The sequence below is a fragment of the Jatropha curcas genome, chromosome 2, assembly GCF_041381405.1.
Source record: "Jatropha curcas cultivar XTBG-Jc1 chromosome 2, XTBG_Jcur_1.0, whole genome shotgun sequence".
Taxonomy (NCBI): domain Eukaryota; kingdom Viridiplantae; phylum Streptophyta; class Magnoliopsida; order Malpighiales; family Euphorbiaceae; genus Jatropha; species Jatropha curcas.
The window spans coordinates 10037964-10052558 of record NC_143152.1 but is presented as its reverse complement, the minus strand read 5'-3'; the positions used below and the strand labels follow the sequence as shown (position 1 = coordinate 10052558).

Genomic DNA, 14595 nt, shown 5'->3' with positions numbered 1-14595 from the left:
GAAACCATACTGAATCGAACTGAAACGGGAAAAAAATCGAGATAGTAGGAGTCGAACCGTACTGAACCGAATGTAATTTATTATTTTGGTTATGGCTTCGGTTCTTATAAAGAACCATATTGGAATCGTACCAAAAACTGAACTGAATCGAAAAACCGATTTGTTAACATATTTTTTAAAATGTTTTAGTATATTATGTTATTTGTAGCCGACATCAAATTTTATTATTTGAAAGCAAAATCTTTATTAGTTGATACTCTTTAATTAATAATACAAATAGAGTATAAATTAAAATTATTTATCCCACGTAAAAAATTGATATCTAATGATTCTCGTCATCTATTATTTATTATTTTAACAATATGATAATTCATAAATAGTTATTTAGTATTTTACTATATCTATAATTTAAATAATTTTTTTTTAATTTTAAGTGACACATTTTAATTTTTCTTTGATATTAGAATATTCTTATATAAAGGAACCTTGTAATGTGTTTTAAAAATATAATAATTTTCAATAGGAGAACTAGAATTGGAATTAGAACAAAAGAACCGAAACCAGAAAATTGAAGAACCTTACTGAAATCATACTGACATTTTGATTTGATTCGATTCCGATTCCTTAGTCCTTCGGTTCCGATTTTGATTTCTAAAAATAAAAGAACCAAATTTTTGGTTCGATTCCATTCTTCTTAAGAACTATACCAAAATCGAACTTGCAGAATCGTAGTTTTAAATATACATGTTATCATATTTCCATAATGTGCAAGGGTGATAATAATAATGATAGCAACAACTTAACGATAAAAATAGAATAAAATTATGAATACCTCTTTTAATACTTTAAATATAATGATAGTAGAATCATTAATAGTTAATAATAATATGAGATTTAATAAATTAATTATATCTCAAAATATATCATTTAATAAAAATATTAAAATTAATCAAAAGTCTCTTTAGAATTAAATCTATCGACATCGTCTTGGACTTAAGCCAAATCATATCGATTTCATTATTTATTATCTGTTTTTATTCTCTTTACTCTTATTTTTTTAAAATATTATTTGTAACGGGTTTGATAAATTTGTTTCTAAATCAATTACTAAATCCATCAATATTTTATAGCTTGTAGCGAATTCGTTTCTAAATCAAATGTTTCATTGTAGTTTAAATTCCATTACTAAAGCTGTTGCTATTTTACATCTGTTTCTAAGGGACGTTAGTTGCTAAATCTCATGGGAAATAGGTTGAAAAAATTGTCCAATGTTAGCTTAGTAAAATTTCCTGGAAAATTAAATTTCTGAAGATCAAGATTCCATCTCTATTTGCCCATGTACACAGTAAAGTAATTTTCCGTCTCAAAAAGTGAAAAATTAACTTCTTAAAAAATAAGACATTTTAAATTTTATAATAATATTTATTATTGTAATTATACAACTTTCGTAGAATTTTTATTATTGTCTTAATAATTTTATTTTTAGTGTAAACTTTGGCCTCTATTATCAAGAACCAAGTTTAATCACAAATAAGGCTCTACGCCTCTCCCTGCAGGTTTCTCTAGTGGTGATCGAACCCGAGAGCTCTTTCTACATATTCAGTTTGCGTTGTCAACTGAATCACAACCCGTAGATTATCGTATTTAACAATTTAATTTTTCTAAAATTCTACTTGTCTTTGAAAATTAATTTTCTAGGAAAATGTCAATTTTTGGGTAACCAAATGCGACCAAAATATATTGATGAGTGAAAATTGAGTTCTAGGTGGGCTCAAGAAAGCAAATTCCTAATTGTTCAGCCAAAAATGTAGCCAACTTAGAAACGTCAGCACTCGTAACCGTTATATAAAGCAAATTCACTTTTCTTGACTTTAAAATTTTTTTATTAGGTCATGTCTCAGAAACAGAAATATTCTTACCAGTAGTCTTCGGTCAAAAATGGCCGGACGGAATGGACCGGCATCAACAATTACTTATTATTATTATTATTATTATTATTATTATGGGAAATGATAGCTTTATATATTATTTTATAATATAATAAAATAGTATGCAATTTGCATCGCTCTACTCTACTACATAAGGTTATATATGTTGAAATTCAGAGAAACTACTGAGTACCATTAGCTAGTTTCAAACTACATACAAAGAGATGGACTCTTCTCCCCTTATTTGGTCAAGCTTTCTCTTACTACTATCTCTAGTTTTATTCCTGAAAAGGAAAAACTGGAGGACTGAAAATGGCAACAAGAACCGACCTCCAGGGCCACCGAGATGGCCACTTGTCGGTAACATTTTCGATCTTGGAACTCTGGCGCACCGGATTTTATATGAGCTTAAATTCAAGTATGGACCAGTGCTGCGGCTAAGAATAGGATCAGTGGACACGGTGGTAATACAATCAGCGAAGGCTGCAATGGAGCTGTTCAAGAACCATGACGCCAGCTTCTGTGACCGAACGGTTCCCTGTGTGTTTACCTCTCACAACTACAAAGAAGGATCACTTGCGCTAGGTCGGTTTGGGCCATATTGGCGAACGTTAAGGCGTATCTGCGCTATTGAACTCTTGGCCAACAGGCGAATCAATGAGACAGTCCAGATTCGACGGAAATGCATCGATGTAATGATACGGTAATGTTTGTTATCGTTTTAGTATTTTTTTTGTGTCTGATTCAATATCCACTTCAGCAAAGATCTGCGTTTTGATAATAAAAATTGTCGTTTATATTCCGTTTTTAACCACTGTCCAATATACATGTTTGTTATACATTCCCAAGAGTTTTAGATATTTTTATAGTTTTTTCGCATCAAATTATTATTATTTATTGCCTATTATTAGTTGCTTCTATGACATTTTGTTATTTATTAAAATTTTTAATTATTTTATTACCTAATAATAAATTTATTATATTAATGATAAAAATCTTTTGTTTATTTTCTTTTTCTAAAAATTAAGAAGTCCATAATAAATTTATTGCACTTGTCATTGTTCAATTCAACTATATATACCGTTAGTCTTTTTCACTTGACAACATGATTTTTTTTTTTATTCCGTCATTTGTTTATAACAATTTGCTTTTTTGCAATTTTAATATTTCCTTTGAGCATTTTGTATATGAATATTAAATTTGTTAAATTTATCATGTAAATTTTTATTTGATCCACCTAATTTAAGATTCTTTTTTGTCCTAATCATGGACCCTTGTCCGATAATTATATCATAATCTTAAAATATGTCTCCGTTGGGCAGGAGCATCGAAGATGATATGGCAGCTGGAAAAGCAAGTGGAGAATCAGGGAAAGTGCATATTCCTCACTATCTCTTCCTAATGTCATTCAATTTGATTGGTAATCTCATGCTATCAAAAGACCTTTTCGATTCAAAGTGCAAAGAAGGGTATGAGTTCTTTGAGGCCATGGACAAGGTCATGGTTTGGGCTGGAACACCAAACCTTGCAGACTTTCTACCATTCTTGCAATGGTTGGATCCACAAGGACTCAAAAGGAACATGTCAAGAGACATGGGACGTGCAAAAGACATTGTGGCTGGGTTTGTTAAAGAAAGAATTGAGGATTATAAAATGGGGAAGAAAAAGGCTAATAAGGACTTCCTAGATGTGTTGTTGGAATTTGAAGGTGATGGTAAAGAATGGGAAGGAAAAATTCCATATGACAAAATGATCATAATCATTTTGGTAAGCATAGATACTTAATTATAGGAGTATGTGTGGCATTAGCATTTGAATTTTTTTTTTTTTTTTTTTATTGTTCAGTAGAAGTATTATATTGAATTTAATAAATTATTGGTTGTGTTCAATGTTGAAGGAAATGTTTTTTGCTGGGTCAGAGACTACAAGCTCGACAATGGAATGGGTAATGGCAGAGCTATTTTCTAATCCTGAAGCTTTGAGAAAAGTTAAAGATGAACTCGACGCAGTTGTTGGAGAAAACAGGAAAGTTGAAGAGAGTGACATAGACAAATTGCCATATCTACAAGCTGTTATAAAGGAAACAGTTAGATTACATCCTGTAATTCCTTTACTCATTCCAAGAAACACAATAGAAGATACAAATTTTATGGGTTACCATATATCTGAAGGCACTCAAGTTCTTGTAAATGCATGGGCAATAGGGAGAGATCCTGAATCTTGGGAGGATCCAATGAATTTCAAGCCTGAGAGATTTTTAGGTTCAAATATTGATTACAAGGGGCAGAATTTTGAGCTCATTCCTTTCGGGTCAGGAAGAAGAATATGTGTGGGCATGGGATTGGCTCAGAGAGTAGTTCCACTTGGTGTGGCCTCTCTATTGCACAATTTTGAGTGGGATCTACATTCTCAGACTTTAGACATGAGTGAAAGGATGGCAATAACAGTGAGAAAACTCATACCCTTGAATTTAGCATGCAGGAAACGTCCAACGAAATCTAGCTAGGTTAATTTAATTTAGCTTATGGTCACATAATCTAGTATTATATGCATTAGAATAATATCATTTAATAACCATTTTGTGGTCTACATCTAGCGTATAAAGTTCTAGATGTGTAATAGTATAATTTCGTTGGAACGATCATTTGCTTGTTTGGAAATGTGAAGAAAGCCACAAAGAAAGATTTACAATAATAAAATTTCTCCTTGAGCATCTCCAAAACTATAAAGCATCAGTTCTATATAATTTCTCCGTTGGCAGCAGTGTTTTTCAGAAATTACATAAACACTTCAAGACTGATATTATTCTAATTATGAGGCATTTTTCAAAATAAATATACCAAAATGAAGTATATTTTGTCAGATACTTTCCGATTATTTGTAATTTTGGGTTCGTGAATTATTTAATATTAATTCTGAAACATATAACTGTATATATTTTAAAGAAATGAATGCAAATAAGCTAGTATCAGAGCAGCCTCGAATTGGTTGCCTAAGTCTAATTGGAGAAGTTGCTTAAGCAGATGTCTGTCATGCGAACAAAGATATGCTAAGAAAGAGAAAAGAAGAAGAAGAAGAAGAGAGAAGGAAATAGTTGCAATAACAACAACAACAATGAAGTTTTAGTCTTAAAGACAATGACTAATCGGGGAACAGGCGTACTTTATGCTCTGCACCTGGGGTTTATGCAAATGCATGGAGGTTATAATTCATTAGCATTGGTAGGCTTAAGCTCAATCAAAGGTTAATTAACTGCTTAGATGCCCTCAAGAATCGAACTCAGGACTACTAGAAATTTGTCCAACGTGGTTTTTATTAGGCTAACACTTTCGGGGTCATAGCTGTAGTTTATTATATAACAGAATGAATATAATATTATATAATTTGATTATCTATTATCATTGCAACAATTACAAATAAAAAGCCACTATTGTATCAATAAAATGATAATTTTTGTAATTTGATTTGCTTATGCTTGCTATAGATGTATGCAAGCGTAAACACCCATGCATGCACGAATCTAGTTGTATACGTGTGTCAAAGATGAAAGGGATAGATGGGATGGGATGTCTTCATATCTTACGGTCGCAGCATAAGAAATATTAAGGTTTCTAAAAGATAATTAGGTTTATGATCTTGTGATGGTGTGATGTAGATAATACGCCAAACTTGGTTATGATATATAGGTAAGCCTAATTGACTATAATAATAAAATAACAAAACAAATAACCAAAGACCAAAGTTATCTGATTAAAAGCTTAAATTTAAAAGCTTCCTAATTAGAATGAGATTAAAATATCCTTAATGATATTTTTAATCAAACAATAAAATTAAAATTTTTTTGATTAAAATAGGATTAAATTATCCTTACTGGTAATTTTAATCAATCAATAAAATTAAAAGTCTAATTAGAATATAACTAAATTATCCTTCATAATATTTTTAATCAATCAATAAAATTAAAAGTCCGTAGGAGTATTTTTGGGAAATCTAATATTTCCCCATACCCACTTTTGTATACTCCCTCCGTCCCATTTTATTTGGATAATTTGACAAAATACGCATATTAAGAATTTAGTTAACAAAAATCATTTTATCCTTTTTTACCCTTAAATATTAATAAAAGACTTTCGTTTAATGAACAACTATAAACATTATGAGAAGAAAAATAATTGTTTAAATGTATAAATTTAGATTTATAAACATTTTGTGACATCTAAAAAAAGAATAACAAATAAATAAAATGAAATGGAAGGAGTATATTACAGATATATAATTATAGATAACAGTTGAACTCAAGCGTAGCTATTTTCAAACAGCCGAGCTCGAGTTTAGATTTTCAAACTCAAAACAAGTCAGAGCTGAGCTTGAGTATAACTTTTGGTGAGCTCCAGCTTCACTCGAGTCTACTATTTTTGAAAGGTCTTCCTACGAGAAACATGAAAGAAAGTATGTTGTTTATCATTATCAGGTTAACGATAGAATGAGACAAAATAGAGTCTTACTCTAGTGGCAAAGCTGAGTAGACTTCTAGTCATATCTCACCAATATGAAAAATTAGAGGTAGAATGAGAAAATCCTTGCTCTCAAAAATTGGCCTATTTTTAGCCATCAGGTTAAAGATAAAACGAGACTTCTGTTTCAATAAAAAGGACTCCCTCTTTTTTAAAAAAGATATTCTATATTTTTTATTTCCTTAAAATGTAGTTTTTTTTTTTAATATTATAGTTAATTTTTAAATTATTTATTATTATCTTATTTTCAATAACCTTCATTAATTATCATTTATCATTTCAATACATTAACTATTCATGTATTATTTAAGATAGGCATAACAGAAAAATTATATAAATCAAATTGTCCTTTAACTACAATAATTACTACTTTTTTCATTTATGCGTATACATGCTCCGTTTTTCAATCTTGTTTCTTTTATTCTCTGTTTCTTAAATATTTCAAGAAAACAATATTTTTTTGAGTTTATGCTATTTGAACTTCAGATTGTTTCTCAAATAAGCTTATTTTTCTCTTGTTTCTGCTTCAAGAGGCAGACAATTTCGTTTTAGGTTTTATTTTTTACACAATTTTCTCTCTTTTCCCCAAAACATTGAAAAATTTCAGCGTTCTGATGTGTATTATAATTGGTTGAATTGTATTCGAGTTTGTAACTTCATCTAATTATTGGCACAAGTTAGTACTGATTTTCATTATTGAAAAACTTAAAGAACTTGTAAATAAAAATTTTTGGACCGATGTTGATATTGAAACATTGTTGAACAAATCTTGTGTACAAAGCTGCTTCTCCTTCACTTGATCCCTTTCAATTTCTCTTTCGAATGTTGCTATTACTGGTAATTAGATTTACACGATGACTGAAAAATATCCTAACATTTTCTGCCAACTCAAAATATTGACTGATTTCATTTAAGTGAGAGAATTTTTCTGTTCCATGGCTGATTTGATTTTGTGCGCTTTGAATATTGTGGGTTTTTGCCTAAGAAATCGATTGAATACTATGTCAAGGGCTAAAGGCCCAAGGGAAGATGGAATGAGTCAAGACCCAACCCGAGAATAGGAGTTGCCGTCCAGATAAAATCTGGTACAATGACCACATAGCTATTGTATTCCTCGAAAAGAGTCCAACTGTTTAACTAGGGTCTGGATAAGAAAGTTAGATGCGGGCTTGGAAAGGCGTTAGGCGCCTAAACTCACCTAGCCACAGCATCGGCTCCATTTTGTTAGTTTCTCCAAGTAAGGGTTGATTTTAATTTTTAAGCTCATTACTGTTAAAAAAAAAAATCCTTTTGAAAATAGTTTAATTTTGGAAATCAAAAGATTGTTTTTTCACATTGATATGGCATAACCATAAACATAAAAATAAATTAAAAATCCACAATAAATAATTAAACATACAAAGAAAGGAGGGAGGAGAAAATAATTACATCCTCAATAATTAAAAAAAAAAACTACAACTAATTAGTTACAACTCCTTTCAAAATAATCTACAATTTAATTAATTGCATCTCCTTTAAAAATATTCACAACTAATTGATTACATTCCCACAAGTATTAAGTAAATATATAAATAATTTAATTAAATAATCTTAACCATTCATCTAATAAATTTATGTACAATAACTAAATAAATAATAATCTCCCAACAAATTAAATATAATTATAAGATTAAAACAAAATGAAATAACCCGAAAATAAAATTTTATAGATTTTCCATTTAAAGATTTAATTTTTAATTTCAACCAATGAGGTTATACAACAAAATTTAAAATAAAATGTTATATTATTTGTAAATTGTTTTTTATTTGTAAATTTGACCTATAAACCAGTTTGAAATCTTCAAACTGGATGAAAAACCTATAAATCAGTTGAAAACCAAACTAAACTGTTGAGTTGGACCGAACCCGGTTCTAATCGAATCAGATTACCCTAGAAAGACCTAGAGTTTGGCAGATGTGAGCCCCATTATGTATGGCACAATCAAAGAGGGAGGGTGAATTGGACTGTAAAAAAAAAAAAAAACTAACTTTTAAAACACAAGATCAGAAATCTATAGCAGTAGAAATAGAAAGCGTTTGTGAGAAACAGTTATCAAGTTTAGAACTCCCTCACAAGACTTTTACAAGATTAGAAAGACTCTGTGAAAAATAATTATTACGTTTAGAACTACTTCACAAAGTTTACACAAAATTAGAAAACTGATTAAAATTCAGATTATGATTACTAGTAAATATAAAATAACATATTAGAGCTTGGTAAAAGTACAATATAGAAATCCATAGTTTTAAGGTTCCATGATAGGTGTCATTTTTACAGTATTTTTAATATAGTTTTTATTTGGAATTTTAGTAATTTTTATCACTTTAACTAATTTTTACTTCGTTTTAATTATAATTTTGTTTAAAGCTTCCTTGAATCATAATCCACTTGATCTTAAAGAAATTTGCAGGGTTTTGGCACAGAAAAGAGCATTATAAAGCAAAACACTCAAGTTCTAGCACGCCCAGCCCATGCACATTAGCACGCCCGTGCTAAACTTAAGGGAAATCAAGTGGAGACTCAGACTCTAGCACGGCTAGCCCGTGCTATCTAGCACGCTCGTGCCTAAAAAGGACCTCAGGGTGTGCTTGCCTAAGCACACCCGTGATGCATTTTATCTTGGAAAGTCAGAGCCTAGCACGCCCTGCCCGTGCTATGGCACACACCCGTTTCTCTGGGCGTGTTGCAGAGCACGGCATGTGCTGAATCATTCATAGAACTCAGACTCTAGCACGCCCGTGCTACGAATGTAATGCTATCTTGAATTAAAAACACAAGCCAGTCTCTATAACTTACATGGGCTCACCTCAGATATTTTCCTGACATGCAAATCAAGATCGAAGCCTATTTAGGAAGATGGAAGAGTCCTAATTGAGAAGAAAGCCAAGCCAACACAGTTTGTGATCTCCAAAGAAGATTTCGTACTTAATAAGGATTCTATTTCCTAAACGGAGTCAGATTTTCTTTCAGGAGGTCTATATAAAGAGAGGAACCATTCATTGTAGAGCCATCTCTTGTTCTATTATTTTTTCTACATAGTTCTCTCTCTCGAAGACTTCAAGCATCCAAGATTTGTGCCGAGATTCAAGGAAGCCATCCATGTATCTATTGTCTAGTGTTTATTTCTAAACTCTTAATCTTGTTTTATTTTTCATTATTCACATTGATTATGAAGTTTGATTCAAGTATTATTGAGTTTTATTTAATTACTATGTCGAACTAAATCCTCATACTAGGGACTTGATGTAGCTTAAATTCTTTCAAATTTATAATATTAGATTTGTTTTTCTTTGTTCAAAGTGTAATTTATTATTGCACTTAATGCTTCTAGGCAGATTTTCTCCCTTGGATTGATCTATTCCAATTATCACTATCGGGAGAAGGGTTTTTGATATGAATAGGGTAATAAATTACATGAGAATAATAACTTGATACGGAAGCTCTATGGTTTGACTCATGGGGGTCCTCATAAGTTAATGACCTTAGGTTATGAATTCACAAAACAAACCACAAAACTTAATGATTTAATTCATGTTTGATTGCACTATTGGAAGATAGGTAATTAGACCGGATTAGAATAGCTAACAATACATCGTGAGAGCTTGTTAGTGATTTTAGGGTTGTTTTCCCTACTTGAACAATTAAAATTGATTAACAAACTAATAAAATAAATTGGATAGAGTTAAGTGAAATCAAAATCCCTAGTAGTTTTAAAATCCTTGATTTCTTTTCATCTGAATATTGTTGCTTGATTTATTTCTGTTTTCTTTTTAGAATTTACTTTCCTTACAATAAATCTCTTATTGCCGTTTAAATAATAATAGGTTAACATAATTTTGGTACTTGGTATACAATCTCTATGGAAATGATACTCTACTCATTCTATATTATTTATTGCGATTTTCGTACACTTGCGAAAAATCACTGTCATTCCACAAAGATAAAACTTATTCACGTTTAAACAGAAACTTATTAACAAGTTTGCATTTCTGAAATGAATAACATAAGTGTAAATAGAATATAATCAAGCAACACTTCAGAAAATAAAAGAAGATAAACACAGAGATTTATAGTACTTCGGCACTAACCCACCTAGATCCACACCTCAAGACTCATCTTGAGATCCTCCGCTATATTATCTCTTTTCAAGGGTAAGAGACAAACAAACTTTACAAGAAAATAGATCAACACCTAGATCTAATATTTGTCCCACTAGATTTCTGAAGGTTCTAGTCAACCTCTACCCTTTCTGTTTTGCAGAGAATAGAAAATAGAAAACTCAGATCAAGACATTAGAATCTCACACAAGGAGAAGGTCACTTGATAACTTTTTACACTATAGTTTTTCACCTAAGTTATTACACGAATGTTTTTCGTTTAAAAAACCTCTAGTCTACACCAGATTACAGCAATCTATATAGACAGAGAGAAACGCAATTATAAGCACAGGAAGAATAGAAAATAGATTTTGAAAATAGAAAAAAGTCCAGAATTGTTCTTTAGAAAGAGTTGTTACCAGGTTTTTCTTGAAGAAAATAGATGAAAAGAATTAAGGGGGGAGGGGGGTTAAAGAGAGAGCTTTGAGAGATCTAAAACTTTAAACAATGGACTCTTACTCTTGCCAACACAGTTTTTGAAAAAGGAAAATGTTTTTATAAGAGGGATGATAATCCAGTTATAGAAGGCATTGGGATTTAGTTTTAATGAGCAATGAATATTTTTGATATTTTAAAATAAAGAGTCAATGCATGGGTAACTTTTACGGAAACTCATTTAATAGTTACCAGAAATATTTTTTCCAAAATCTTTTCCATTTAGGTAAATGTAGAAGAAAATGATTTTAAGAGAGATAAAAGATATTTTGTACTTATGATGGAATTTTCTTTCTATCCCACAATATTTCCTAAGACTTAATATAGTACTAACTGTTAAGAATTAATCTTAAATAATTCCATAATAACCCAGATCATGCAAACCACTAGATTCAACAAAATAGATTGAATAAAAAAGGTTGCGTACCTGACATCGTTGTTGGTCGATCTTGATGTGTAGAATTAGGTTTGCAGCCTTCCAGAGAATTGAAGAATCGATTTAGCGGAAGCAGTACGAAAGGAACGTAAAACTGAATCGTATTCAACTCCTCTGGGAACCACGACCTTTATATACCTGTAGCGTTAGTACAATTCCTATTTCGGTCCTTTAACAAAATAGAAATTATATAATGGTCTCTACACTTAATATCTATAATCAGTTGATACCTCAATAGTCAATTATTCACAATCAAGACCACATTTGAAATTGACTTTACAATTAGATTGCTGTACGTATTTATTTTACATATTAAGCCCACAATAGAAAATTAAATCCAACAATCTCCCACTTGGGCGAACATATGTTAAATAAAATACATACATCAAAATGAGCTCAACAAACGCAGTCATACAAGGTATCCGAAAACAATCTTGTCCATTAGTTATATTGATAAAGAACTGAAGAAATATTCGCCATAGATCTCATGACTAAGTTCATCATCAACTACATTACCAATACCCCTAAATGACATAGATTCATTATAGAAGTGTAGCATGAAAACTACATGTAATGTGATCATCATGTCTGTTTCCAACTGGTCACCAACAAAAGTGAGATCAGGCAAAACAATAATGATACAGAGTGTAACCATCAACCAAAATGAGTACTCAACAAAATTTCATTAACATAATAAAACATATCCAAAACAAAATAGAGCATTCAAAAAACATAATGTATACATAAAGAGCAAACTCCCACTAAAACTAGACAGTCTCAAACAAAACGATACCCATATGAGCGGTGTGCTCATGGAAAACTTTCGGTATCACTGCCTTTGTAAGCGGATCCGCAATCATAGAGTTTGTTCCAATATGCTCTAAGGATATCTGTCCACTCTGTACCCTCTCCTTCACAGCCAAGAACTTAATCTCAATGTGTTTTAATCGAGAAGAGCTCATGTTGTTGTTGGAGAACAAAACGGCTGACCTGCTGTCACAATACAACTTCAGTGGTCTTTCTATTCCACCTACTACACGCAGCCCAGTGATAAGGTTTCTCAGCCAAATAGCTTGATTGGATGCCTCATAAGATGCTACAAATTTAGCTTCCATGGTGGAGGTCGCCACTAGAGTTTGTTTCACACTCTTCCAAGAAATAGCACCGCCAGCCAATAGAAAAATGTAGCTAGATGTGGATTTTCTACTGTCTTGGCATCCAGCGAAATCAGAATCAGTATACCCAATGATCTCAAGCTGATCTGATCTCCTATATGTGAGCATATGTCCCTTAGTCCTCTGAAGATATCTCATGACTCTTTTGGCTGCTTTCCAATGATCCATTCCTGGATTGCTGAGATATCTACCTAACATGCCAACTATAAAAGAAATTTCTGGACGAGTACAAACTTGAACATACATAAGACTTCCTACAGCTGACGCATAAGGAACCTTTTGCATTTCTTGAATTTCAAGTTCACTCTTTGGACATTGTTGATTACTAAATTTATCACCTTTTGCAATAGGGGTATCCAATGGTCTAGAATTCTGCATACTAAATCTCTTGAGCACTTTATCAATATAGCTCTTTTGTGATAATCCAAGAATACCTCGAGAACGGTCTCGATGTATCTGAATCCCTAAAACAAAAGAAGCTTCACCTAAATTTTTCATCTCAAAATGCTTTGAAAGAAAAACTTTGGTTTCATGCAGCAAGACTTTACAATTAGTAGCAAGAAGTATGTCATCCACATATAAGACCAAAAAGATAAACCTACTCCCACTGAACTTATGGTACACACAATTTTCAACAGCATTTGCCTCAAAGCCAAACGAGACAATTACTTGGTTGAACTTAAAGTACCATTGACGAGAAGCTTGCTTGAGTCCATAAATGGATTTCTTTAATTTGCATACCAGATGTTTTGGATCTCCAATTACAAAATTTTCTGGTTGCACCATATATATTGTTTCATCAATGTCGCCATTGAGAAACGCAGTCTTAACATCCATTTGATGAAGCTCAAGATCAAGATTTGCAACTAAGGCCATGATTGTCCTAAAAGAATCCTTTGAAGAAACTGGAGAGAAGGTTTCTTTATAGTCAATCCCTTCCTTTTGAGTAAAGCCTTTTGCTACAAGACGTGCTTTATATCATTCCACATTACCTTGAGATCCCTTTTGGTTTTAAATATCCATTTGCAACCAATGGGTTTCTTTCCTTCAGGTAATTGAACAAGATCCCAAACTTGATTGTCTTGCATAGACTTATACTCTTCGTTCATAGCCTCAATCCACTTATGAGAGTCAGAACTCTGCATGGCATAATAGAAACTAACTGGATCATCATCTATCATGTCTACAGTATCCTCATGTTCCTGAAGAAACACTATATAATCATCTGGAATAGCACTTCTTCTCTCCCTAGTAGATCTCCTCAAAGGCATTTGAACAGGCTCTAATTCTTGAGGTTATTGAATTTGTTCTTGAGGAAGAATAGCATTGTCTTGAATTGGATCTTGAATAGCGCGACAGGAGCAACTGGAGTCTATACGCTATCAGAAACAACAAAAGGAATGAGAACCGAATCATCCTTACTTGATTCCTCTTCAAAGACAATGTTTCTTTCTTTATTTCTCCCTCCAAAATCAACATCCTCAAAAAATGTTGCAATTCTCGTTTCAAAAAAAGTTTTGGAAGTAGGATTATAAAACTTGTAACCCCTATACCGCTCAGAATATCCAACAAAGTAGCTGCTGATAGTTTTGGAGTCCAGTTTTGTTTCATTTGGCTTGTAAGGCCTTGCTTCAGCTGGACATCCCCAAACATGAAGATGCTTTAGACTAGGCTTACGTCCAGTCCAAAGTTCATAAGGTGTTTTAGCAACTGCTTTAGATGGAATCCTATTGAGAATATAACCTGCTGTCTTTAACGCTTCACCCCACAGAGACTCTGGTAAAGTAGAATGACTAATCATACTCCTTACCATATCCATAAGAGTCTTATTGCGTCTCTCAGATACACCATTCATGCTGGGAGTACCAAGCATTGTATATTGAGGGACAATTCCACATTCCTGTAGGAAA

General features: G+C 32.0%; 1 protein-coding gene across 1 annotated transcript; it reads left to right on the top strand.

Moving 5' to 3' along the window:
• The first annotated feature begins 2107 nt into the window (after positions 1–2107).
• LOC105645137 (iridoid oxidase) lies at positions 2108–4657 on the top strand. The gene is made up of 3 exons (XM_089718335.1): positions 2108–2631; positions 3251–3695; positions 3826–4657. Exons 1-3 carry the CDS (start codon positions 2153–2155, stop codon positions 4432–4434), a joined length of 1533 nt encoding a protein of 510 aa, XP_089574461.1. The 5' UTR covers positions 2108–2152; the 3' UTR covers positions 4435–4657.
• The last annotated feature ends 9938 nt before the right edge of the window (positions 4658–14595 follow it).